At 45.6% G+C, this 27,791-nt stretch overlaps 1 protein-coding gene across 1 annotated transcript in view; it reads left to right on the plus strand.

Annotated features, from left to right (window-relative positions):
* Positions 1–26,412, plus strand: part of Tram2 (translocation associated membrane protein 2) — a 78,010-nt gene extending 51,598 nt beyond the window's left edge. Inside the window, exons 3-11 of the mRNA XM_046458569.1 lie at positions 8,050–8,159; positions 8,663–8,779; positions 15,069–15,127; positions 15,902–15,986; positions 16,564–16,634; positions 18,117–18,221; positions 18,498–18,641; positions 19,471–19,634; positions 20,917–26,412. Coding sequence (XP_046314525.1) covers positions 8,050–8,159; positions 8,663–8,779; positions 15,069–15,127; positions 15,902–15,986; positions 16,564–16,634; positions 18,117–18,221; positions 18,498–18,641; positions 19,471–19,634; positions 20,917–20,990 — 929 coding nt within the window. The 3' untranslated portion in view covers positions 20,991–26,412. The remainder of the gene's footprint in view (positions 1–8,049; positions 8,160–8,662; positions 8,780–15,068; positions 15,128–15,901; positions 15,987–16,563; positions 16,635–18,116; positions 18,222–18,497; positions 18,642–19,470; positions 19,635–20,916) is intronic.
* The last annotated feature ends 1,379 nt before the right edge of the window (positions 26,413–27,791 follow it).

The following is a 27,791-nucleotide window of genomic DNA, read 5'->3' on the forward strand; positions in this document are numbered from 1 at the left end:
TCTTCTATGTAAGGCTGAGCATGTTTTTCAGTGGGTAAGAGCCATTTGTGTTTCCTTTCTCTCTGAATTTTCTGTTCATATCTTTTGTCTACTTTTTACCTGCTGATTTTTTATCTTTTTATCCTTATTCTAGGACCTTTTTACATATTAGCAAGATTAGCCTTTTAGTTCTGATCTGAATTGTAAATATTTTCCCTGGGTGATCATTTGCCTTTTTTATTTTTGTGTATGTGCTGGGAATCAAACTCAGGGCTTTGGGTATGCTAAGCAAGTGCTATATCTCTGAGCTGCACCCCAAACCTCTCAATTTTGCTTATGGTGAATTTTTTCATATCTAAGTTCTGGATTTATATATAGTATAAAAGATTTGAAATAATGTGAACAGAGTTATTTTACACATCAGATTTACAGGGATTAGAAAACAAACTGGGAGAGAAAGAAGGGCCCAGGGAATACTGTGATGCTCTTTAAGTAACCAGTTCTTCAGACAAAGGAAGAAAGCTTGTTGTCAGCTGCGGAGACTCTAATGAGTTTTGAAAAGCAGATGGGACTGCAGCAACACATGGGCAGCAGCCCAAGTGAGGAGGAGGAGGTCAGAGACTGCACAGCAGTGTTCAGACAGGGTGGGAAACGTGAAGAGAGGCAGGAGACACTGCTTACAGGTGAAGTAAGGAATATAGGAAAGTTCCTATTTGTTTTAGGAAACAAAACAGGGTCAGAGAGGTCATAGAGGTCATTAAAACAGCCAAGGTTTGCTGACTGTTTAGATCTCTTTTAATCTGTGGTCAATGACAAGCAGAGCAAGTGTCATTTTTGATGGGTCATGGGATGGCCCATCTACAGGGCAAGATCACTACTGAAGGTTTTCTCTTTCAAAGCTAATTAATTCTACACTAGTGCATATTGATATATTCCAGGGGATATGTAGATAGAAGACTTATAGAATATTGCTGTTGGAAAGGTGTTGGGTCATTTAGGCTGTCCACAGATTTGTGGCCTATGGTCAGAGCTGGCCTGCATATGTGTTTTCTTTAGCCAATTTAGTGTTGGCTCATATATTGTTTTTTAAAATTTTTTAGTCAGTCACCAACATTTTAAAATCAGATGATTCTTGTAAAGATCTCTCTTTGCTTTTGAAATATCAGGAATCTGCCCACACTGGGCTATATCTGTCTCTCAGCCATAATGGCTGAGAAGCAGCTTCCCCACCAGTTCCCTCACCCCCATGGACACACATGCAAGAGTTTTCCGCAGTCACCACTGATCTCTGTTGTGTCTCTGACACTGAGGCTACCTGTCATTTGCCATTTATCTCAATTTTAGCTGTGTGTTTCTCTTAGAAAGGTTTAAAAGAAAGTAGATTTTTAAAAAATACTTGTTTCTCTCTCAGAGTGGAGATGTAAAAGATATACCAAGAAGATGATACATTTAAAGAAGAATAGTTAAAAGCATATTTCTGTATGGAAGTGAAGGATATTGCCTGCTTCCTACAATGGGTCTCCACATTGAATGACAACTGGACCACTTTGCCCGTATGTTACCCACCCACCTGACCCCTGTAGGCATTTTTCTGTGGCTCATCATCAGTTAGATCCCTTTCTGGTCTGATAGCCCAGAGACATGCCAAAACTACTTTTCTAAAAAATGATGAAAGGTTACTGCCAAACCATTGCCATTCTTTATGAGACTCTGTAGACAGTGTAATTTGTAAGTACCAGGTAATCTTATCTGAGTAATGAGAGCCATTTTATAAGGATTGGTGAACAACCAAAACCTTTTATAATAAAAGTTTAAATCATTAGTTATCACTTTGTTTAAAGGAAGTTCCAATGCCTATTGTTCTCTAGAAAGCAGAAGGAGTCCAACCAATTTCCTTTGCTACTCTGATCAAAAATAGGAAGATAGTAAGTCAGAAAGCAGTTGAGGTGATTTGTATGAGTCAGAGCATTGCTTTTGAGAATTTGGGTCTGACACTGTTTGTTATGAGTATAGGAGAATGAGTTCAAAGGAGCAGCGTATTAGCAGCAATGAAGCCCTGGAGGAGGTTCAAGGGTTCTGTTGACCTTGATATGGCCTTTGGAGGCTGGGCTGAAGCACTGGAAACCAAGAGGTACTAAATGAACCATATCCTTAAGTCTCTGAATTTTCTGAACTCTGTTACCTCATCCACTTTCTTTTTTTTTTTTTTTAATTTTTTATTGTTGGCTGTTCAAAACATTACATAGTTCTTGATATATCATATTTCACAATTTGATTCAAGTGGGTTATGAGCTCCCATTTTTACCCCATATACAGATTGCAGAATCACATCAGTTACACATCCATTGATTTACATATTGCCATACTAGTGTCTGTTGTATTCTGCTGCCTTTCCTATCCTCTACTATCCCCCCTCCCCTCCCCTCCCCTCCCCTCCCCTCTTCTCTCTCTGCCCCCTCTACTGACATTCGTTTGTCCCCCTTATATTATTTTTCCCCTTCCCCTCACTTCCTCTTGTATGTAATTTTGTATAACCCTGAGGGTCTCCTTCCATTTCCATGCACTTTCCCTTCTCTCTCCCTTTCCCTCCCACCTCTCATCCCTGTTTAATGTTAATCTTCTTCTCATGCTCTTCGTCCCTACTCTGATCTTAGTTACTCTCCTTATATCAAAGAAGACATTTGGCATTTGTTTTTTAGGGATTGGCTAACTTCACTTAGCATAATCTGCTCTAATGCCATCCATTTCCCTGTAAATTCTATGATTTTGTCATTTTTTAATGCAGAGTAATACTCCATTGTGTATAAATGCCACATTTTTTTTATCCATTCATCCATTGAAGGGCATCTAGGTTGGTTCCACAGTCTAGCTATTGTGAATTGTGCTGCTATGAACATCGATGTAGCAGTGTCCTCATCCACTTTCTTTGTCCATCTCATGAGATGGTTAATGAGTATCAAAGAAGATAATGCATTCTGAAGAACTCTGAGATCAAAAATTGAGGGTACCGAATACAGTTAAAATTCCAGAAGGAAGTTGAGAATCATTCCCTGAAGCCAGGCCATCTGCTGGTCCTTTTGATTTTGTCACCCAGATCTATCCAACGAATTTGTCTCTATAGTTCTGCCACCCTCCTAGGGCAAGACACCCCTTCTGTCTCCCCATCTCCAGGAATTCTTGCCCTTGCCCCTGACTGCTGCCCACTTCCACCCTTGCCACTAACTCAGGCTTCATATGGCAGGAGGGGGATCTTTGTAAATGAGGAACTGAAATCCTCCAGGAACTTTTCATTAACTTTATGACACAATCCATGCATCGATCGTAGTGTGATCTATAAGTGGCCCTTTGTGATTCCTAACCTCTGCAGGCCCCCAGCCTCCCCCAACCCAGCCTTGGGTTCACTTCAGAGCACTTATCACACCTGTTGCTAGTTTTCGCTTGTGTTTTTAAAACTGTGGTAAAATACACATAAATTTTACCATCTTTGCCATTTTTAAGTGTGCAGTTCAGTGATGTTAAGTACACTCACATTGTTGTGAAATGAATCTCCAAAGCTGGGTTCGTCTTGGAAAATGGAAACTCTCTTATTCATCAAACAGTGACTCCTCATTCCCTCCTCAGCCCCTGCACCCATCAACACTTCTCCATGAATTTGACTACTCTGGGAACCTCCTACCAGTGGAATTGTAATATTAGTCTTTTTGTGACTAACTTGTTTCACTTAGCATGATATCCTCAAGTTTCATCCCATATTGGAGCTTGTGACAGAATTTCTTTCCATTCTGAGGCTGAATAACATTCTAGTGTTATTTGTACGCCACATTCGTCTGCCCATTCATCTATTGATAGACACTTGAGCTGCTTCCAGCTTCTTTCTGTTGATAGCAGTGCTGTGTGTGAGGATATACAAATACTTCATTAAGCTCTTGCTTTCAGTTCTTTTGAGTTTATGTTCAAAGTATGATTTCCAGATCATATAGTAGTTCTATTTTTAATTTTTTGAGGAACTACTGTTCTCTTTTCTGTAGTGACAACATCATTTTACATTCCCACCAACAAGCACAAGTGTTCTAATTTCTCCACATCCTCACCAATACTTTTTTTATGATAGCCACTCTAGTAGGTCTGAGGTGATTTTTATATGCATTTCCATAATGGTCAGCGATGTTAAGCATCCTTTTATGTACTTGTTAGCCATTCATATGTCTTCTTTGGAAAAATGTCAATTCAAGTTCTTTGCCCATTTTTCAAATTGAGTTGGTTTTTGTTGTTGTTGTTGCTGAGCTGAATTTCTTTAGCCACTTTTTAAAAATGTTTTTATTAATATATTATAGTTGTACGTAATTTTGGGGTTCATTTTGAACTGGGATTGCATTTTTCCTGTCTTCCTCATAAAGGAGGATCAAAGGAGACAAACTTAATGGCAGCATATTTTGAAACTATAAAATAACTAAACACACTATTTCACCATCAAGACCATCATTATTAGGCAAAATGGGATTTTATTGAGTCAAACAAGTACAGCCTAAAATTTGTGAAATAACACCCATGGGGGCTTCAGGTATTTGTCTAAAGCTTCCTGAGGGTCACCTGCCTTTCTTTGCTCCAAACACTATCGTTCCAAAGAGAAATGGAGAGAGTATAGAATACATGCATAGAATATAATTCACTCGAAATCAGGTCTTATTACTTCCTCTTTCCTTCTTATTTCCCTCCTTCTTGCTGTTCCCCTTCCTCTACCTACTGATCTTCCTTCTATTCATTTATAGTTTTTTTTTTTTTAATTGGTGCTTTTTAGGTATACAATTGGAAGTGTGAATCCCATGACAATAGAAGGGAGATCAGTGGAGTCGAGGAAGGTGATAGGGAGGAGGGACTGGAAAAGGGAGGAATGAAATTGACCAAATTATGCTATATACATGTATGGTTTTTAAGTATATGAGGATTTGGTATATAGTGCTGTTTTAGTTAGCTTTTTCGCTGCTATGACTAGAAGATCTGACCAGAACAATTTTAAAGGAGGAAAAGTTTATTTGAGGGCTCACAGTTTCAGAGGTCTTGGTCCTTAGAAGGTGGGCTCCATTCCTTGGGGCTCCTCCAAGTGAGGCAGAACATCATGGCAGAAGAATGTGGCAGAGGGAACCAGCTCACACAGCGATCAGAAAGCAGAGAGAGAGAGGTCTCCACTTGCCAAATACAAATATAGACACCAAAGCCATGCCCAATTCCCACCTCCTTCAGCCATATCCTAGTACTTCAGTTACCACTTAGTTAATCCTTAACAGGGGATTAATTCACTGATTGGGTTAAGACTCTTACAACCCAATCATTTCTTCTCTGAAACTTCTTGCATTGTCTCACATGTAAGCTTTTGGGTACACCTCACATCCAAACCATACCAAGTGCTAAGCTCCAAGAGGGCTGGGGCTCTGCCCACCTACCTACTACTCTCTTCCCAACTCGGTCCAGAGCCCTGCACATGGTTTGTGATAAGCATATATGCATGCAGCTCAACAGTGAAGGACACAAGAGTGTATTTACCTACCTACCTACCTTTCTTTTTTTGTGGTGCTGAGGGCCTTGCACATGCCAGGCTAGGGTTCCACTGCAGAGCTGCTCCCCAGGCTCTGTATATTCATTCTTTCAAGAAGGATTTAAGGCTGTGACCACTTCTGTTTGGAACTATAGTGTTTGGAGTAAAGAAAGGCAGGTGACCCTTAGGAAGCTTTAGAACAAACAACCTGAAGCCCCCATGGGTGTTATTTCACAAATTTTAGGCTATACTTGTTTGATTCAGTAAAATCCCATTTGGTCTTGATGGTGAAACATTGAGTGTGTTTAGTTATTTTATAGTTTCAAAATATGCTGCAATCAAGTTTGTCTCCTTTGATCCTCCCTTATGAGGAAGACAGGGAAAATGCAATCCCAGCCTCACAGATGGTGGAACAGAGACAGGAGGCCGAGTCACACGTGCATCTCTTCTCCCTCACCTCCTGTGTCTTCTTAGTCCTCGGTGCCTGGTTCCCATCTGCCACCATGTCTCATTTGTTCTTCACCATCAACACCCTTCCTCCACCTTCCTGTTCTCTCCTCCTGCCTTAATTCAGCCCCCAAGATTCCCTTCCTGGATCACAGGGCAGGTTCCTGACAGGTGCCCTCACCTCCAGGTGTCTTCACCTCCAGGTGCCCTCACCTCCAGGAATTCTCATCTCCAGATGTGCCACTGTTCAGGCTGCTGAGTAAATTTTCCAAAACCCAAGTCTCATTGTTTTCCTGTCTAATTTGAATTTTTGGATATCTTCTCTTTGTCTTCAGGATATCAGTAGCACACAGGCCATTCACGACAGTTTCCTTGTTTGCCCTAACTCCCTTCCTGCTGCCCCAGTACCCTTCCCTGCACCCTTGGCAGATGCTGATTTCTCTGCCTAGGATGCCCACACCACTATCTGCCTATTCTTGGATTTCCATGTATCCCATTCACTGACCAGGGACCCCTGCACTTCCACCCCAGCTAGAGCCCATCCTTCTTGGTGTGGCCCTCTGCGTTTGCCATTTGGCAGCATGTGCCTTTCTGTAGTGTAATTGTATGTTTGTCAGTCTCCTTGCTGGACTGTGCAATTGGTTACCAAGGACAGTGTCTTTTTTTTTGTTCCATAGTACTGAGGTTTGAACCCACAGGTGCTCTAATCCCAGCCCTTTTTATTTATTTGTTTTATTTTGAAACCAAGTATTGCAAAGTTGCCCAGGCTGACCTCTAACCTGTGATCCTCCTGACTCATCCTCCAGTTACTGGGATTACAGGCACATGCCATTGTGCCCCTGCCTGGCAGGCAGCATCTTTTATCTCCCTATTTCACAGGTTAGCCCATGACCTCTCACAGAGTAGATCTTTGTGGAAAAGAGGAGGAAAAGCGAAAAGGAAAGTTTGTCTGATTTCAAAGTTCATGTTCTCTCTGTCCTTGACACCACCCATTGTCACATTCTCCTAGTCCACGGTGTTGAGGTTAAGGGTGACTCTCACAGTGATCCAGTTTGACTTTACTTCATCCTCTGGCCAGCCAGACCCTGGTCTACCTCTGGTAAATGCATTCCAACAAAGCAATGACTCATGTGTATGACTCAGGGCAACACAGCACAGCTGGAGAGGAAGCCTGAGTGTCTGCCCAGAGCATGCTGGTTACAGAGCTGCAAGATCCCGACAGGCATTCCCCAGGCTCCTGCAGCCTTGCCGCCTGCTCACTGGAGCCAGCCTCTGTCTGTGGAGAAGGCTGCAGTGGCAGAGTTTTACAAGACTTCTATGTCTGGGATTCCATCTAATTTATTACCATTATCTAATAAATCCCTATTTGTTGCAGGCTTGCTGTAAGTTATAAGTATTGTAATAAGCATCTGGCATACAGATTATCTCATTTAATCCTCATAGTAGCCCAACAGTAACAAATACTCATATAGCACTTACTACGTGTTAGACACTGTTGTAAGCACTTTATACTAATAAATTCATCTATTTCTCAAAATAACCCTGTATTTGTCATCCTCACTTTATTGATGAGGAAACTGAAGCATTTAAATGTTACACATAGAGGTCACATGGGTTGCAAAAGACAGAGCTGTGATACAAACTCAGGCAGTCAAGCTTCTGAGTTCACACTCTTAACCCATGCTGTGCTGCCCTGATGGAGTGTAACTATAGTCCCATTTTACAGGGGAGGAAATGAAGGCACAGAAAGGTTAGTTACTTAAAAAAGACACACAACCAGTTTGTGATGGAGCCAACTGTGGAAATTGGTTGTCTTCAACCCCTGGCTCCTAACCACTGTACTCTCCTGCCCAGACTTAGGAGACATACAGTCATCAAAATATGGTGATACACTTAGCCCTCCCTGATTTGTGCTTTACAAGGGCCAAGTCCAGAGGTTGGATAGGATGCTGGGGCAGAAACATTCTTCTAAGTCTAGTGCTACAGCAAACAGTGTCTGATGGCACATCCTGCTTCTCATGTCTTCACTTTGGGGCCACAGAGCTTTCCTCATCCTGGGGATGCTGATGGAGCTTTTCTTACCCCCACAGACAGTGAGACGGTGCACTACCACTACGGCCCGAAGGACCTGGTAACAATCTTGTTCTACATCTTCATCACCATCATCTTGCACGCTGTGGTTCAAGAATACATTTTAGATGTAAGTGCAATGTCTGGATTCTGAGATCAGGAGCTGGGGAGATGCCTTGTGGTAGAGGACCTTGCCTTGGAGGAAACTACAGTTTTGAATCCGTGCACCTCCTAATTTGTATCCCCTGGCTGATCCTATTGATGGACTTCCCTTACCACAGTTTGTCCTCAACATCCTTCATTAATCAGCACATGGGACAGCAGTATTTATTACACAGGAGAAACTGTCTGAAATATGACAAGACTGTCCTTATGGGTCTGTTGTACGTGACATGATTAAGGGCTGTTTTCTTTATGTATAAGGAAAAGATGTGAGTCTTGCTGTTTTTTCAAAACGTTTGCCTTAAGCTAAGCACTGTATGTATGCAGTAGGCTTGCACTAATAACTTGGTTTATAGTAGGGCTCAGACTTCCAACAATGTTTAATCCTTTCATGGGGAGGAAATGAGTTTGAAATCTGTCAGATATGAATGCTCTTGTTTATTGATATGTGGGGTTTTCTTTATCCTTTAGAAAATCAGCAAACGGCTTCATCTCTCCAAAGTCAAACACAGCAAGTTCAATGAATCTGGACAGCTGGTCGTCTTTCATCTCAGCTCAGTGGTGTGGTGCTTCTACGTGGTGTTGACGGTGAGTAGCCCTCGGGACTGCTGATGGGTGAGAGGCAGCTCTGTCTCTTGTATTGCTGATAAATGACCACAAAGGGCTTGCAGAGAAGAAGAGTAAGGCGTAACTTTCTTAGAACTAAAACTCTTTGCACTCACATAGTATTTCATGAGAGGCTAAATGACATAGATGCCACTTTATAGCATGTACCTACACAGCACTATATAGTTTCACCAGGCCAATTCCATAAGGTCGATTTCATGTCCATTCCAGTACCTGTGTTATAGACTGAAGAATCTCAAGCTCAGATATTGCAGATTATCTGTAGCTATGTGTTTCCAAGGATGGCTTGGCCTTGGAAGTCCAGCTCCAAATCCAGCTTACTTTCTGCTTTGCTGCATTGGCCTCCCATACACAAGGCCAGCATTGCCCTGTCTACATAGTGCCCTTTCCCACACTTGCCTACAGGACCAAATGATTTATTCCTCCCCTTTCTACAATAGGATTTATTTCAAGCCATCTTTGATACAGAAGAATTTCTTCTTATAAAGGAATGTGGATAGTCCTTTGAGGTTCACTATAACAAGACCCTGCCTGTCATGCTAGGAAGTTTTTAATTAACACCTACTCTTCCCTGGAATCCCTCCTGTCTATAACCTGGTCCCATGAGAAATCCCGACCTTGGGCGTAGAAAATTCATCGACCCTATGACCTCTTTGTGATTTCCTTTCCTGCCTCCCACACATTCCTCCTCTGTGCCTTCTGTGACAGGGATGGGCCCAGAGCTGAATATGGACTTAATATTCCTAAAGCAAGAGTTAACATGTCCTTTTGTATATTGCTTTTATTCCTATTATTATTTCATTGTAAAGTGGTTTTTCTAAGCAGTACACTAGGAATTTTAAATGAGGGACCTAAGACTATTATTCTCTTGAGCTGAAGTCCATGTCATTCTCCTCTGGTGGACTTACCTTGCATATACCCTTCCCTTGTCCTGAAACTGGAGTTTCAGGCCTCTCCCCACCCCCAGTGAGTTCATGCCAGCCTGTGGAGACCTTAGCTGCTTTGAGGTAGAATGGCCTCAGGATACCCAAGGACATGTAACTCAACTGATCTTTCATGGGAAATATTGCCTCATCTGTGACCCACTTTACCCTTTCAGCCTCACCCCCAGACATTCCACCCTAGCTGTGACACATGGGGGCCAGATTTGGAGGCCAGAGCGAAGTTACAATACCCTTTTTAGCGTGTGAAGCACTCAACTGTTGCCTTGCTTCTCAGTCCTTTACAGACTAGAAAAGGATGATGGAAATTAGTTTGGAAGCATGGAGGGCTTTTCTTGGGGAAATTCCAAACAGTCTTTTATGTTGGGTGGTGAGAGCAGTTCCCCACTCAGCACGTTCAGTAGGACATAGAGACCAGGGAAACATACAGAGTTCTGGTGATCCTACCTCTTAGTAACACCGCTAGACTCCTTGCCTCATTATCTGCGTGGGAGGAAAGTGATGGAGGAGCAAGAGGAATTCTATAAAAGGAGTAAAAAAAACGCTAGTTTTTTTAAACTCAGAGTTTTCTCTTATGATGCAAATTTTTCATGATTCTTCTCTTTCTTTCATTTTCCAGTCAGCTCATCAGTGGGTCCAACAGCTCTGTGCCCCAGAACGCACTGAGATTCTGTCTGTTGCTTTCTACCTGTATAGCTACTCCTAGCCCAGTGGTCTAGGAATTTGTCCCTCTGGGGACACCTGGCAACAGGTTGCTGGCACACAGTGGGTGGAGCTCGGGAATGCTACCAAATACCCTTCACTGCAGAGGACAAATCCCACAGCCAAGAGTTTTCTGACCCAGATGTCAGCAGTATCGAGGTTGTAAATCCTGAGTGCCTGTTATTTCTCACCTGCACACTGAATGTCCTCCTTCCAGAGGGAGGCTGTGTCCACTCTGTGCCCCCCCTGCCCCAATCCATTAACTGCTCTACCAGATGGATCTGTAAAAAACCCAGGTAAAATCATGCATTTACCCTGCTTAAAAGCTCTTCTCATAGCTGAAGTAAAATTGGCTTTTTTCCCCCCTCACTCATGTCATATGGGCCTTGCTGGCCTAACTGGTCTGATCTGAGGGGACACAGCCCTGCTGTATCCACCTTTGTTCCTCTTACTGTTCTGGCCATTTCTGTTTCCTAGACTTTGTACTAGTGGTTCCTCTGCTCAAGTGCTACTTCCACAGGCATCACATGTCCATCTCCTTCTTGCTATCCAGTCTCCACCTAAGTGTTACCTCATTTGCATTTTATGCATTGCACCCATTACTGGTGTTCTGGTTCATGTGTAGTTCTCTGTGCCTGCCTCACACTGGACCCTGAGCTATTTGCTAGCAGGCACCATGCTTATGCTATACCCTTTATAGAGTGCCTGACGTATACTAAGTGCTCATTAAATATTGGCTGTGAGGAATGACTAGGCTGCACATGATCTTATTTCTCTAGCCTTCAACAATTTTTTATGTAATGAATTGATGATTTTCATAAACATCATAGACGATCATATTTTTATTTTATTTTTTTTTATTTTTATTTTTCATATTTTTAAAGTAATACAAAAAAGTTAAAAAAAAAAAAAAAGGAAAAATATATCCCAAATCCCTCTTACCAAAAATACCAGTTTTATTTGGTGTTTGATTTAGGCATTTTTCTAGTATATGTGCAGTCAGAGTGATGGGAGTATGGCTGGACCAACCAAATAAGAACATCAATCTTTGACTTTCAATTTATCTTTGATATATCATTCATTGTTCAGGGAAAAAGAGGAAGAAAAAAAAAACATAATAAAACTCCACTGGAGAATGCAGGGTGGGTGAGCATTTGCCTGACTTCTTTGGTATGTCTGACTTTCATATTTTAAAACCTAAAACCCACTGGTCAGTGAGAATCTGGTGGAGGGGAATTACTGTCAGAACTGGTTGCTACTAATAGACTAGTCACCTTGGAGCAGATTTGTAGCACATGGTTGTTCCTGATGAACAAATAATATAGGGAACGCCTGATTCTAGCAACTGGCTGGGTTATGTCTGGCTTCTGCTGTTTTTGTGGTTCTTTCTGATCATTCCCCAGAAAGGAAGGCTGTTGTGGAAGCAGAAGGAATCGCTCCAGCACGCTGAGGCCTTGCTTAGCTTATGAGTTGATGTGCAGAGTCACAAGAGAACAAAGGATTTCAAGAACTCCCCCAAACCATCTGCAGAGGCCTTGGGCGGATGGGGTTCGGAAGGAGTTACAGGTGCTTGCTGTGCCTCTCTGGCCCCCAGGAACTCAGGTGTCTTGGCATGTCTAAGCTCAGAGGTGGCCCAGCCCAGCTCTCCCTCAGACAGCTGCCTGGACAGAGGTCTGGAAAAGGCTGTTCTCAGAGCAGTGAGTCATTTTTCCTCTGGCTCTCTCAGCTTTCCTCCCTCCGCCCATCCTCCTCCAGTCCCAGTGGACTGGACATTCGCAAGAAGGCAGCATTTTTCTGGAGAGTTTTCTTGGCGTGTTGGCTTCCAGATTCTGACCTCTTTGTCTCTTAAGTGAAGAGGCCAAGCAGAGGGGGTTCCCATTTGCAAGTCACAAGACCCTGCAGGCTGCGGCATTCTCACAGGGCTGCTTTTCTTGGCCCATATTTTTTTTTTTTTTTTTTTTTTTTTGGCAGAAGCGCCTCTTCCACCTCAGTCCCAGAAGTACCATTTTTCCTGTGAAGTGCATTGCTGCTTCCTCTAGGAAGGGTTGTTCTCACCCCTCTGATTTCCCTGGAAGGAAGCAAGAGAGTGTGGAAGACCAGGTGTCACTGTGCCTGAGGTCAGATCTGATGTGTTAATGGCAAAAAGGGGAGGCGAATGGGTAGCAGCAATGTGGGTGTGTGAAAGAGCTCACTGCCACCACCCTGATGTCCACAGCTTCCTGCCTCTGTGTGTGACCAAGGGAGTGGGGTGGAGGTGTGAGAAGAGATTGTAATTGGGGCCATAGGGTTTGAGTGAGACTTTTCCTTCCATTGTAAGTTATTGTGACTACATTGGGATGTGCATCTGATTGGGTCTATCAGGTCATTGTGCTCATGGGGTCCCAAGTTATGGCACTGGGGCCGTGTGGATTGTACCCAAAATGATAGGCCAGAGGGCAGTTAGTGATCGAGGGTGGATCAGGCCTCAGTTGGAAATACAATCTCAGATCCAACAGACAGTAGACTAGAGTGCTTCTCACTAAACCAGTTGACCTTCTCATCCCCCTGAGCATTGTAAAACCCCTGCTCTTACCTTTGGAGGAAACAGTCAAGGTTCTCAGTCTTCTCATCAAATCCACCGTTGTAGACAGCTTTTTCACCACTGTGACTAAAAGATTCCACCAGCACACTTGTAGAAGAAAAAAGGTTTATTCAGGGCTCACAGTTTCAGAAGTCTCCATACATAAGACAGTAAGCTCCATTCTTTGGGGCTTAAGGTGAGACAGAACATCATGGCAGAAGAGTGTGGCAAAGGGAAACATCTCACATGATGATCAGAAAACAGAGAGAGAGGTCTCCACTTGCCAGCTACAAATACATACCTCATAGCCACATCCCCAATGAACCACTTCCTCCAGCCACACCCCACTTGCCTCCAGTTAACACTAAGTTAATCACTGATTAGGTTAAGGAAATAACCCAGTCATTTCTCCTCTGAACTTTGCATTGTCTCATATATGAGCTTTTGGGGGATACCATGTCTAAACCATACAGCTACCAGCTTAACTGATTTTCTGATTACTGAAGTAACCTTCTTGGAGTTCTAGAACCAGGAAATTGGTGGCCTAGCTTAGATTTTTAGCTGTGCTACTGAAAAACCATCTCATTTCAGATCTTTTCTCTATTCCATTTCCTTCTCTCTTCAAGAGGTCATACTAATCTAAACTTCTCTGAGTAACAAACAAGAGACCTCATTTTTTTTTCCCCCGAAGAAATTGTTTAAAGCATCCGTCATTCATTTATTCAACTAACATATTGTTATTAGACTCTGTGTCAGTTGATTCTTGCTGAAGGTGGACTTTTTCCTCCTATGTTTTACAATCTTGGATTATAAGCTCATCTTTTACATTTCAAGGGTTTATCTGTGGGAATCCCATGTATCCTTAGGTGATAGTATGTCCTCAGGGTATCACTGGACTACAACATGCTGTTAGTACTGATTTATCAGCCTGGTGGTTCCTGAATCACCGAGGTGGTTTGAACTCCAGACCCAGGCGAGAGCAAACCTGACATTGTGGGTATTTGGGGCAAATATTTTTGTTTTCGTCCTTGGCCTGACTAAGCAGACTTTTTTTTTTTTTTTGGATCAGCAACACTTTCTAGACTACTGTTTTCTCTGAGATTGTAGCCCTTCAAGGGTCCTCATTTCATACTTGCATCTTGGGTTCCACCTCCCAAGGCACTGTCTTCTGTATGGGCACTACAACCCTGGTCCTAAGACTGTGCCTTCTGGGCTGCTACAGGTCACTTACTGCTCTGGCTTCTAGTTCCCTGTTTCTTTGGGTCCTGGAAGTGGGGGTGGGGTTTCCCTTATCTTCTTGTGAGCTCTGCTTTGCTATTAAAAGCATATTTGTTATATTCCATTTCTAGATGTTGTGTGATGGGAATGTTTTCAGGTTACTTCCCCCTCTGTGTATAGGGTGTGGGCTACTTGTTAGGGACATAAAGGAGAGCAAGAAAATGCTCTAGTGTGATGGAACTTCACTAGAGTGTTGGAGACACGTGGCAATCATGATGCAACATAAGATGGGGGTCAGAGTCCTGATGCATAGTGAGGTTTGCAGGGCCCTGCTGTTCTTCTTGTTTATGGTAATCTGAAAAGTCAGTCTCAGCTTTCAGTTTTCCAGTGGAAGCTGATTCTAGTTCGTTTGCTTATTCATTCTGTAAGCATTTTCTGAGTGCCTACAGGCCAGGCATGGTACTAGACATTGTCCAAGAACTATCAGGTTGATTTCCAACAATAACTCTGCTGAGATGGTATTCATAACCTCATTTTACAGCTTATGGGAACAAATGAACTTGTTTGGCAGAGACATGTACATGTCAGGTCCACATTCAGACCCAGGTGTCCAGACCCTGAACATGGCACTTCCCACTAGATCATGGCTTTCACTGGTGGAAGAGAGCCAGTGGGTCCCAGGTATAGGCATTCTATGTCTTCACATTTCCTATTCCTTACTCTTTTCAGCACGTGGGGGTTGGGTGCAGCCATGACCCCTGGACCAGTGACAGGACCCCAGTGGGTCCCATGTTCACATCTCTAAGTGCTCTCTTCTCACCCACCACAGGAAGGATACTTAACAAACCCAAGAAGCCTCTGGGAAGACTACCCGCATGTGTACCTCTCGTGAGTATTCTTGTGCCTGGTCCCCAGGGAGGAGCAAGTGGTCCCCTGGCTTCTCATCCCACAGTGTGGCCAGAACATTACAGGGCCAACTGGCATGAGGACCAGATCATGTCCTGAGCCTATTGAGGCATAATGTTGTGGGCAGTAGGCCTGTGTATGGCTGTTTCCTCCCAGAGAATCCCCAAATGGAATGTCACCTGCACTGGCTCTTCCCACAGAGGCACCTAAACTGACAGATACAAAGTAGAACTCCCCACAGAGTCTTTTGGCTTTGTGCCATTCACAGCACATCTTCCTGTCCATCCTCTGTGGCTGATGAGCTCTGTCAGAGGCAGCATCCCATGCCTCTCTGGTGCTGCCATGTCTCAGGCCCATCTCTAGTTTCCAGGAGGCCACTTTTTGCCTCTCCTATGACCTTTCAGAGCAACAATAGCAAAGGATGTAGAGCTGAGCTAGATCTTCCTTTGCTCCTTGAATCCAGCCATTGTTCATTGTGTTCTATGGTCACCATGTCCATCCAAAGTGCCCTGGAATCAGCGCCTTCCTCAGCTTTCCCTTCTGGAGGCTGAAGAACTCCTCCTCCTTTGTATACTTGTGATACTGCTTTTTTCTTCCATGGACTTTACATGTCCCTTTAGATGGTCTTGTATATGGCATGGCCACTGTGGATGTAGTGGTGGCAGGCCTTGCCCCCAGCTCCTGGACCTGCATGCTTGGCAAGCACCAGCAGAATGTGATGCTGTACCCTCTTTGAGACCCCTCCCTATTTTCCAGCTTCCAGGTGAAGTTTTTCTACCTGTGCCAGCTGGCCTACTGGTTGCATGCACTTCCCGAGCTTTACTTCCAGAAGGTACGGAAGGTGAGTATGTGCTTTTCCTGCCGCCCCAGGGAGTTCCTTCATTCTCCACTCCCCTCCTGTGTTCCCTTTGTCTGCCTCCCTTCCCTTCCTCCAGAGCACAGGGTGTGGGCTGGTGATGGGATGTTTGGTGCTTGAGGTAAATGCTGACTCAGCCTCTGTGGCAGTGCCTTTTGGAACCTCATGAGCGGCCACCAGTGTCAGTCTCTTGCCTGCCTCTTCCAGGAGTGTGGCTTTGGGCAAAATCTAATGTCAAGATCCTGGAGAGATGTTTGCCACTCCCACAGCTTTTTAAAAAAATTGTTTCAGTCTGAATTAATTCCAAAAGCCCACTTCCCCAGTCCCCATGTTCTACTCCTCAGTCCACGCCTTGTCCTCTAACACGAGACCCGAAGCTGCTGCCTCACCCTTGAACTTTGCAGCAGCCCAGCACGACGGACTCTAGTGTGACATGTACTATGAGTTAAAGCCACCCAGTCCTGGAGGGGTTAGGGGGACCTGGCCCTCACGCTTTCCCTGCATTCCCTGCATCCTCAGGTAGGGAAGGGACAAGTTTACTGTCTGCTGCTCTTGTTTCCAGGAGGAGATTCCCCGCCAGCTCCAGTACATTTGCCTGTACCTGATCCACATAGCTGGAGCATACCTCTTAAAGTGAGTGAGACCTTGAGCCACCAGAGTTCCTTTCCTTCTTATGTCCCTGCTATTCACAATCATTCAATTAGAAGGCATTGATTAGATGCCCTCTATGTACCAGATACCATGCTAAGACATGGGGACACAGAGAAGGATAATGGAATGTTGTTTGATCTTCAGTGGTTCATTCTCTATCTGGTAGGAGAGATATAGACAATTTACTGTAAGGACAATTTACTGTGATGAGCACTATAATAAAGTCTGTTTCACCAGCCATGGGAAGTCAAAGAGTGATAGCCTCAACCTGAAGAAAACCAGAGAAGACTTTGACAGATGCTGGCCCTTGAACCATGGCTTTGCAGGTTAAAGGTAGCCTAAAGCTGGGCTTCCACCTCAGTATCCAAGTGCTGCTTGAGCCCATGACCCTAGGATTCCCTTCTCTTTGGTTTATAATGTCATGGAGAGTAGTTTACTGCTTGATTGTTCTGGAAGTACAGAGTTGCTATAGTGTTTGATCTTTTCTTTTCTTTCTTTTTTTTTTTTTTTTTAGTTGTTGATGGACCTTTATCTTTATTTATTTATATGCAGTTCTGAGGATCGAACCTAGAACCTCACACATGCTAGGCAAGCGTTCTACCACTGAGCCACATCCTAGCCCTAGAGTTTGATCTTGAGGGTCTGTTTTATGTAGGATGAAAAGGTCATTTCATTTATAATTTGGACTTTACCTGAGCTTTATCCACATAGGGTTGAGCTCCCTATACTTCCTCTAGGCTGTCATTTGAGTGCTTGCTATGTGTAACTTTTGCTAGTGCCTGGAGGTCTGCGAGCCCCTGTCTCCTGGGTTCTCACAGCAGGCATCCTGTGAGAATGACTGGGTTGGGTTAATAAGAGTCCAAGAGGGTAGCATTGCTCAACCTCTGGTCTCCCAGAGAGGCCTAGAGCCAAGTCACTTCCTGGATGGGCCTTGGAGGGGTGCAAGCTGTGTGTGCCAGCTCTGCCTGGTATTGGATGCTCATGGGTCACATGTAGCATGGGTCTAAGGAAACCACTCTGCACCATCTCCCCAGTGGTTTTGTGCGGAGCACCACACAGGAAGAGTGCCTCCTGCTTCCCCACTCTCAGCCTGAAGGACTGGGTAATGACATCACATAGCAGGAATCCTTCATGTTTCCAACCTCTGCACACTTGTTCTGAGCACCTTTTATGTGCTTGGTTCTAGCAGGATGATGAGTGAGTGCTATGAAGAGCCTATGTCAGGTCCATGGTGGGAACAGACAAGGGCACCTGACCCAGATAGGGCAGGGAAGAGCCGAGGGAGGTTAGGCTTTGGGAAAAACTCTTAAAAGTGCAATAGCTAACCTGAATCTTAAAGGATGAATCAGGGCCCGCCCAGCAAGTAGAGTAGAAAACAGTGTCCAGGCACATGGGACAGCCTAGGACAAGATGGGGCCATGGTTTCTGCTTGTGGGGAGGGTAAAGCTCATCTGTTGTCTGCAGCCTGAGCCGCCTGGGCCTGATCTTGCTGCTTTTGCAGTACTCCACTGAGTTCCTCTTCCACATGGCACGACTCTTCTACTTCGCAGACGAAAACAATGAGAAACTGTAAGTAGAGCTGCCAGGGACTGGCCCACTCAGAGGCCTTAGGAACATGGGCCTCCTCTGAGACCTGAGCGGGTAGAGGCTCTTATCCTGGGTTTACGTGCTTACTTGTCTGCAGGTTGCACCTAAGGTTTTTTGGTAGTGGGGGAGCATCTTATTGAAGATACCTCTCAAGTACCTTACTAGGCCCTCTTTGAGTCCTCTTCCCACTCAGGGTCTGAGTGAAGGTTCTTTCAAGAGCCGTAAAGATTAACATCTGTTTTCTGCCTCTGTGAGTAGGTTTAATGCCTGGGCTGCTGTGTTTGGGGTCACACGCCTCTTCATTCTCACCCTCGCTGTACTGGCCATTGGCTTTGGACTGGCTCGCATGGAAAACCAGGCATTTGATCCTGAGAAAGGGAACTTCAACACCTTGCTTTGCAGGTGAGTTGGGCAGAAGCCCAAGGTAATGAATCAGGGCTCCCTGAGAGCTGCTGGGAACCTTCTGAACTTGGCACAACTCCTGCAGAAGGTCAAGAGGCAGCAGACCTTTGAGTCTCCCAAATGCTGAGGTTTAGCTGGAAATCTCTGAACATCAGGCCTGAGGGGAGAGGAGATGCCAGCCTTCTGCTTCCCTCAAAACCTTCTTTACTTCCTGGCTCTGGTTTGCTCAGACTGCAGTCAGGATCTCAATCCAAATACAAATCCTCTTACCTTTGTGCAACACTTTGTGATGCACAAGAGGTTTTACGTCTGGTCTTTCAGTTGATCCTTACAACCATGTGAGGACTCTTTAAACCTCTATCATCCAGAGGTTGGCCGGTGGTCAAGGGAAACAACCAGAAGCCATATGCTACCATGAGTACACAGGCCTTGGAAGGTGTGACTGTCCAAGGTTGCTGCTCTTTTAAGTGACATGCTGGATGAGAAGCCACTCTCAGAATTATTTCAGGTATATCATAATTCAGTCATTTGAATTCTACCCATATCTGTGGAGTTTATATTAGCCTTACTCTGTGCTATGGATATGAGGCTCCCCCCAGGCATGAGAGTAGTGTGATTGTGGAGCTTGATGCATAACCACCTCCTTCCCGTCTCTCTTACTTCAACATTGCTGAAGTGTGCTAGTATAATGACCACAGCACATGCTCTTCCTAATGATAGTGGCAATGTGAGGGGACTGGCCATGGAAGCCGTACAGTCCAGGCCTTGTCTCCCCATTTGAGGACTCTGGTCTAAGCCTCACCCTCAAGCCAGCTTCTCTGCCTCACAGGCTCTGCATGCTACTGCTGGTGTGTGCTGCCCAGGCCTGGCTCATGTGGCGCTTCATCCACTCCCAGCTGAGGCACTGGCGGGAATACTGGAATGAGCAGAGCGCCAAGCGGAGAATCCCAGCTGCCCCAAGGCTTCCAGCCAGGCTCATCAAGAGAGAATCTGGTGAGTGCCAGGGCCCGAGGCTAAGAGAGGGTGAGGTCTGTCTGGGATGGGTGGGGAGGAGCTGGCGGCTCTTGGGCACGCCACACACGAGTCTTGCTGGCTCCTCCTTCCTATTTCCCTGGGCCTGGGGCTCCGTGACTGGCGCGTGGCTGGGCATGGGCCAAGGACAGAGTGTGGGCAGGGCTGGCCCTAACTAGGCCAGGATCCCAGGCCTCTGTGAGGCAGGGCTGTGCTGGGTGGGGACCCCTGGCGGGAAACATGTCCTCAGGGTGGTTTCTGGAGCCCAGCCAAGTTCTTCTGCTGCTGCCACCCCCACCCATGCCCTATGCTACACAGTGCCCTGCTGTGTCCTCACCTGCCCTTGTGTTCTGCATCTCGGCCTGCCTCTGCTTCCTGGATTGTTGGCTCCTTCTCTGTTCAGGAATGACTCACAATGACACAGTGCTAGGTGGGTGGCAGGGGCGGGACACCTACCTGTCCTTTGGCCCCTACACACACCCCACTTATCACCTACCCCCATAGGTCCTGAGCATTCCCAGCCCTTCACTTCCTGTCCAGCCTGGGAGCTTGTCTGCACTGGGATCTGTTTTCTGACTCACCTGCCTTTCTCCAGGCAGCTGCCTGCTTGGCAAGGGCTTGTGTGTTTGAAGCAGACACGTGCGCAGCTGGATGTGAGGAGGAGGCCTGGGGGTGGGGGAGTGGCCAGAGGCTGCCTCTGAAGTGCCTATTTGATTTGGATCAAGCACATGGAAGTCTTTTCCACAACAATAAAAGAGCACAATTTTTCTGCCAGAGGAGTTTGAGGCATCTGAGTAAGGCCTTTCCCTAAAGCCTTTTGTACCCTCTCTCTGTTGCCCCCATTCTTAGGAGCTATTGCTGAAATGAGTTGGTGCCCCGTAGAAGCCTGAAAGGAACTGTGGGTCATGGCATCATTTAAGTGACTCCAGGGAGCTCTCACCTCAGCCCCAGGCCTGGGCAGGAGGGCAGCTACCTGATACCGTGTTTCTGTGTGTCATCCCCAGCCCCCAGGCTTAAGCACAATCAGTAACCTAGCACCTCAAATGGAGCCATTTGTCTAAGATACTGGGGAAAGCAGAAACCTACCCAGAGCTGTCAACACTTCTGTTTGCTATAGGAAACTGCTGCCCAATGCCCACTTTGGCTCTTGGGGGTGCATCAGGAGGGCTGAGTGGCCCCACTCCTTGATATGCCCCGATCCTTTGTTCTCCTGCTTCAGTCCTGGCAGAAACCCCACATATGTCTGTCTCTTTCCACTTCCCAGGTTATCATGAAAATGGAGTTGTGAAAGCAGAGAATGGAACATCCCCACGGACTAAGAAACTCAAGTCTCCTTAAGGCCAAAGTGCTGAGAACAGGAATCCTCTTGGTGGGGGCCCAACAGGGAGGCAAGGAACCCAGGCCCCCAACACTGCCTCCTCCTTCCTCCTTGACATGCTCCATCTCAAATAGCAGAAACCTGTCTTCAGAGAGGGGGGGTTTCTATTTCTTCTTGGCTTTCTCTTCTTATTCTTCCATAAACCATTCTCAATAAAGCCAAAAATCTTCCTCTGTCACTCCCTCAAGCCACTTACGGCCTCACCTCTGTCCTATGTTGGGTTTTCTAGAAACCTAGATCCTCATGGTTATTCTTCTGCTCACCTCTTTTTTCTCTTCCTTCATGGCTGCTGCTTTTTCTTCTTACTTCTTTATTTCACTTTAACGTGCAATTTTTCTGTGTCTGGTTTTTACCATGGGAGGGAGCTAAGATTGTGGTCCTGTCCATCACTCCCAGGACCTGTCCATATGGAAGCCTTGTGCCAAGGAGCTTCACGTGGGGCTGGTAGCAGGCCCCTTGGTGGTCCTTATGCAGATGGGCAGGAAGAGGAGAGGCCTGCCCTCTTGGATCGTAATCTCCTTGGTGCTGATTAACTGATGAGATGTCTAATTCCAGTTCTACACACGCCATCTTGAGGCACAGCAGCCACTGCTGGTTGTGAGTGCCGAGGCATTTGGCTTTGGGACATGGCAACATGATCCAGGAGGATGGTATTAACTCTGTTGGGTCCCATGACTCCAGAGGGCTTCTCGTGCTGGAGTTGTATTGAAACCAGCCTGTACTCACTCTGGAGGAAAGTGCTAAAGGAGGACAAGTCTTCCCACTTGTAGAGCAAGAGCAAAGCATGCCGAGCAGCAGGCAGACTGGTAACACGACAGGAGACACAGGAGTCAGCCTGGGCCATTCTCCAGCAATGCCAGCCGCTGTTGTTTCTTCAACCATTCACCAGCACTCAAAACCAAACAGTTAGCAAACCTGCCTGAGATGCACTGGTCTGGAGTCCAGAACCAGCCAACCCTGTCAGGTCAAACTTTCTACCTTGACTTCATCTCTGTAGCTGCAGAAACACTAAGCCTCAAGGGCTCCACCCTACACCAGTCCCCTGGTGCCCCAGAGAGGGTCACCTGGCCATCTGCCCTCTGGCCTAACTTGTGAGTGTTCTTTGGAATCCTTGTCGCTTGCTGATGTTTATTGAGCACAACTACAGCTAGGGTTGACTCAAGAGTCGCTCTTCTAGCTGGATGAGGATGAGCAGAAGAGCCCTGTTGATAGAAGTCTTCTGTCTCCTTTCCTGTCCCCTCCACCTGAAGACAAGGCTGCCAGGTCCTTAAGCTGTCTTACGAGGACTTCCTGAAGGGGAGGTAGGCTTGAAAAGGTCCTCATTAAGAACCCCTGAGCCCTGTGCTGAGGCGACAGGGAGCAGTTCTTGGTGGCACAGGAATGCTTATGTCACCTAGCATACTGTCCCTCTCTTTGACATCATGGTAGAGATCAGACGTTGGATTTTTATCCAAAAATGGGGACAAGGGTCTTTTCATCAAGGCAGTTCCCCTTCTCCAAGTCACTTGGAGAACATTGTAGACAAAGTTTAAGTTACCAGTAACCAAGGGATCTGTTTCCAAACACCACTGTAGACTTCCATCTCTGTCTGGGGTAAGCATACAGAATTGGAAAGACTGCCCTTGGTTTCTTTTGATTACCCTTAGAAAGTAGCACAATATTTTTGAGAGTGTGCATTTTCCTCTAACCTTTCTCTCCTTCCCTGACCCTTCTCTGGGCTGCACAGAAGAATGTTGGTAAGCAGGTAGCTTGGTATTGACTCAGCAGAGCTGATCTGAAACCCCCTTGCCACTTCAGGCCAATAGCCCTTACATAGACAGTAACTGAGTTCATGCTTACCTGGCCTGGAACTACTCATGGAGAGAGTATTGAGCCCAGCCAGCAGTCTCTTAAACCCACCTTCCTCCCGCATTGGCTCAGATGACCTGGGTTCTTCCCAGGCTGTCATAGCCTCACCAGCCTTCTGTAGGAGGTCTCTTACCCTCAGGTGAGTCAGACTGAGCTGCTGAGTCATGCCCCCAGTGGATACTTAGAGCATGTGAGGCCTAGGGATGTGGTAGTGAGCAGAGAGCTGAAGTCCTGGATCCAGCCACTCCCATTCTCCTGTATGTGGGTTTTCATTGCTCTGTCCCAGGATACATGGCTCCATGTTTCTTACATCTCCTGCAAGCTTCCAGTGCTGCTGGTGTATCATGCCTTGGCCGTGGTACCATGAACCTTGCGGCTGGGGTCAACTTAGAGTGTTTCCTAAAGGACAAGGGTTGGTTCAGTCATGGGAGTTTGTATAATCTTATTCTGCATTAAAAGAAAAACCTCTGAGACCATGGGGTAAACATGGAATTGGAAAGATCTACCCTGGGTTTCTTTTTAGTACCCTTAGAAAGCAGATCAGTTTTTTTAAAAGTGCATTTTTCCATAATCTTCCTTTCCTTCCTGACATCTTGCCATCCTGGGCTTCAGGGATGTTTGTGGATGCTTAGAGGTTAATGTTAGGGTATTTCCTTCCCCCACCTGCCTCCCTGGCACATTTATGTCACAGCAAAGTCAAGACTTTGGCAAGCTGACACAAACCGTGTTGCCAGAGTTTAAATAACTCAATTCCACTTGATCCTGAGAGCAGGTTGGGCTAGCTTGTACTAACTTGGGCACTGTGGCTATGTTTTCATTTTTATTTAGTCTATCCTGTCCCCAAAGCACCAAGCCACTTGTGCAGGCCCTGTAGACCCCTCCATTGGAGAGGCAGCTTAGCACCATCCGCCAAGGGCAAAAGAAAAGATGCTCATCTACCTCAGTCACTGCCTCTCAACATCCTTGACTGGTACAGCTGCACTCAGATGCCAGCAGATGGCAGTGGTAGGAGAGGGAGGCCATTTTGGTGGATAGAGGAGCCCCTGCTGCCAATTCTCCCAAGTTCAGTGATGGGAAAGTTATTTTTACCTTCCAGGCTCTGATAGCTGCACTATTAATAAGTTTCATGTGTTCTTGTTGAAGGTAGTGTATGTTTCTGGGGGAAAAGGGAGTTTACCACCACTTAAATCAAAAGAGACATGTGTTCTGGCCACCTTCACAGTGTTTCCCTTGACTGGAATCCCTGGGACCCTAAAGCCAGGGGTGGGTTTGTGCATCTAGGTTTTCAGACCTCTTTCCTCAGTACCCCTGGATTTTTGTCTCAGTGGTAAATAAGAAAGAGGTTGCATGCCTTCCAAAAATTCCACAATGTAAAGTTACATACCATGGAAGCTTTAATTACAAGAGGCTTGCCAACACCTTTGGCTGTGGAAGGCCTTGGTTTGCATTTCTTTGATAGGTGTCAGTCTTTCCTGTTTATTTTGCCTATATCTGGGGTGGGAAAAGGTAGGATTGTCTGAACATAACTAACTTCCCTAATGTCTAAGGGCTTCAGTGTCTCAAGTGGATCTTAAACCCTTATGGCCTCTGTTCTCCACTGATGGAAAGGGCTGAGGGCCCGAGAGTCAGGGTAGTTGGGTGGTCTTTCTCCTCTCCTGCTCCTGAGCTTACAGTCTTTTTCCTCAGGAGAGAGAGTGGTGGTTACTGGAGAACCATCAGTTCATTTGAAAAACCTAAGAATAAATTGGAGCCCTCTGGCCCGTGGTCCACTGTGAGGAAGCCTTCACCAGCTTCCCGCCTTCTCCCTGTTTGCATGAGTATTAACTACACCTCCTGAGAGGCCAGAAAAGACCACGCCTCCTTTGTGGCCTCACCTCCCACTCATGTCCTCTTTTATGGAGATGGCTGGATCAGCACAGCCCTGAAGATAAAAAGCATTCAGACTTGCAGGCTCTACGTAGCCTTTTAGTGTTTGGCAACCCCCGTAGAATTTTTGTGCTTGTCTTAAGCAGATCTGTTCTTGTGTAATAAGTGCCTTATGTTGCCGTGTGGCCTTCATTTGTACTGTATGGCCAGCCCCCAGTTGCCAGGGCTCTGGGCTTTGAGCATATGCAGCCAAGGACACCATCATACCTCACTCGGTACAGTACATATAAAAGGGACACGGACCGACAGTTTTTCCTCATTTACTTTGACACCCTCCCCACATAGTAGTAGGCTCTGTGTTATCTGCTTCATTTCTGCCTCTCCCTGTAGGGGCTCACTTCTGGCCTGCTGGAGGGCTATAGAAGCCTGTGAGTGGCCCAAGGGCAGGCACCTGTGCCTTGTGCTTGTGAAGGGAAGCACCGAGGCTCCAGCACTACCCCTGCAGCCCCTGTACCCTGCCTCACACAGAAGCCCTGACCTTTGTCTCCTCTCACCCCATATTAGAAACAAAGGGCACCCTTGCTGTAACCTCTTCTGATCTATTTCACTTCTGAAAGTTTGTGGAAGGTGTTTACTTGTACTTCCTGGTCCAGAGACCTAACTCCTTACCTGTTTGACAGAGAGTTTAGTCCAGCACTTGCAGAACCGCCACAGCTCCTGATCGGGGTGACCTTGTGGGTTAGTAGCCACAACCTCCTCCCTGCCCCTCACCTGCCTGCATGCCTGTTCCCACCCTTCCGGGTTGTGCAATAACCCTCCCAGCCCGTGGTCTTTTCCACAGGCCTTTCTGTCCCTTACATTGCCCTGTAATATAGGTGGGGAGGAGGGACCTTTGGCAGGGGTAGTCATAATCCCTTACAGAAGAAATGTCAGCCATTTCCCCATGTTGCTGTCACTCATGATGCTGGGTGGGTTTCTGTGGCCCTCTTGTAGAACGTGTGGCATCATCTTAGAAGTCTTTATATTTAAAAATAAAAAATCTGTTGAAAAGGAGAAAAAAACATCCTCAGGATGGGACCTAAGTCAGCGTCTGGGAATAACAGTCTGTGTGAGGCCCGTGGTGTCACCATCACTCTGTAAAAATGTTTCAGAGTTTCTTGTGCACATGGAGAGGATGGAGAATCAGCCCTGGGTGGAGAGCCCTGAGGTCTGAGCAGGTCTGGCTGTGGGAGTGAGTACCACCGTCCTGTTGGGTGCAGATTCGAGTGTTTATGTATTGAGACTACAAACCTCACTTTTCAGTTCCTCTGAAATAAACATCTGAAGGATGAACTGAGGCTGCTGGTGCCCTGAGCAACTCATAATGCAAATGTGGACAAGTTGTCTTTGTTTTTCTACTTTAGCCTGTTCATGTTATGGACCAAATTTCCACAAGGAACTCAAGGAAAATTTGTACCTGCCGTATTTATGCTTTCAAGTAAAAGGGTTGGGGGGAGGGATGTCTATTTTACTTTTGGTGAACTTTTTTCAAAATCCTTTTTCCACTGTTTCTGTCTGGTTTTAAAACAAATTACAGTTTTGTATGGATTTTTTAATGTACATTTTGAAACAAATGATCAAATATTTTCTGTAATAACTGAATAAAAGGCATAGAATTATCAGTCTTAATTGTCTCTGAAATAACTTGACATGCCTCTATGTAGGAGTGCTTTTTAATCTGGATACTTATGTTGGTTTACTTGACAAGTGACTTTACATCAGTTTTAGCCCTCATGTGTAAAACTTTTCACTCCATAGTCATTTCTTGTGTTTCTTGAGATATATTTGTTCACTGTGGTGATATGAATCAGGGAATTGGAATGAAGGATGGAGAATCAGTTATAAAAAGTGCTGGATGGTAATATGTATCATTTTAATTCAATCTATAACAAGTAAAGTAGAAAAGGGGATTTTCTTAGCATGGGGTTTGTGAGCAGGCGGCTCCAGAAGGAAGCTCTCTATGCTTAATGCCTGCTATCATATGATGTCATTTGGCTTAGAGGACATAGGCTTCAGTGCCACCAAGTATGTTGGTGCTGACTAGAAGACATCCCAGTTTTAGTAGTAATGGTGGGCACTTAGGATTTTTGATGTCACTTATATGGCCTGTTGTTTCCTGTAGCTGAAGCTCAGGAGATGAGCTTCAGTTAGTTAGTCATAGACATCCACAGGGTGTGAGAATTACCAGAGAGCATCTGCTTGAGGTGAAGGTGAGTGGACCTAATCGGGGAGGGAGGAGCTTTGGCAGGTTTGAGTTGGAGTCCTGCTGTGTGTGAGAAACTAGGTGACTCCAGCACTTAACCTCCCTCATGAGAGAAGATAGGTGACCTAGCTAGGGGTTTTGTTTTTGTTTTATAGGAAATAGTGATAGTGAATACTAAGTTCATGGAATAAGTAAAGCTGTCAAACATTTTTTTAAAGTGAACCTGTTCATACTTGGGTGCCAGCAAGATATTCGGGAGTCACTTACCTAAGTGAACCTCGATTCTCTGGAAACATTTAGAGAAGTCTTCTCCACTTGTTGGTCCCAAACACCCTCAAAGACATGGGTTTACTACACCTAATTATTAGGTGGCATTTTCAAGGCCCCCTAGTGGTATAGACAGGGTGCCAGCTCAGGTCAGTCAGTAGTGGCTACCTCACAGACTATCTTCCTCCACAAGATATGATTAGCCCTGAATCCACAAATCACCCTCACGAGTCTTAGACGTATCCTTTAGTTAAAGCTGATAGCTGTGGCTTCCAGTGTGCCTCCAATGCCAGTGCTACTTGGTAATGGAAATTCTCTATTTCTGACTAAACTCCTTGGTGGCCAATTGGAAATGATGGCCATTTCTTCCTACAATATTGCTTGCTGTAGGCTAACTCTGCTGTCTTCCTTCACCTGAGCCCAGCTGTAACTGTGGCACATGGTAATTAGTGACATCTAATGGCTGCACTGCCATTCAGGATTTTAGTAGGAAAATGATTCGCTCTGATTTTGGTGATTCGTAAAGTTGCTGCCTTGT

The sequence above is a fragment of the Marmota monax genome, unplaced genomic scaffold, assembly GCF_021218885.2.
Source record: "Marmota monax isolate L192 unplaced genomic scaffold, Marmota_monax_Labrador192_F-V1.1 WCK01_AAM20220418_F8-fsc00191, whole genome shotgun sequence".
NCBI classification, from domain to species: domain Eukaryota; kingdom Metazoa; phylum Chordata; class Mammalia; order Rodentia; family Sciuridae; genus Marmota; species Marmota monax.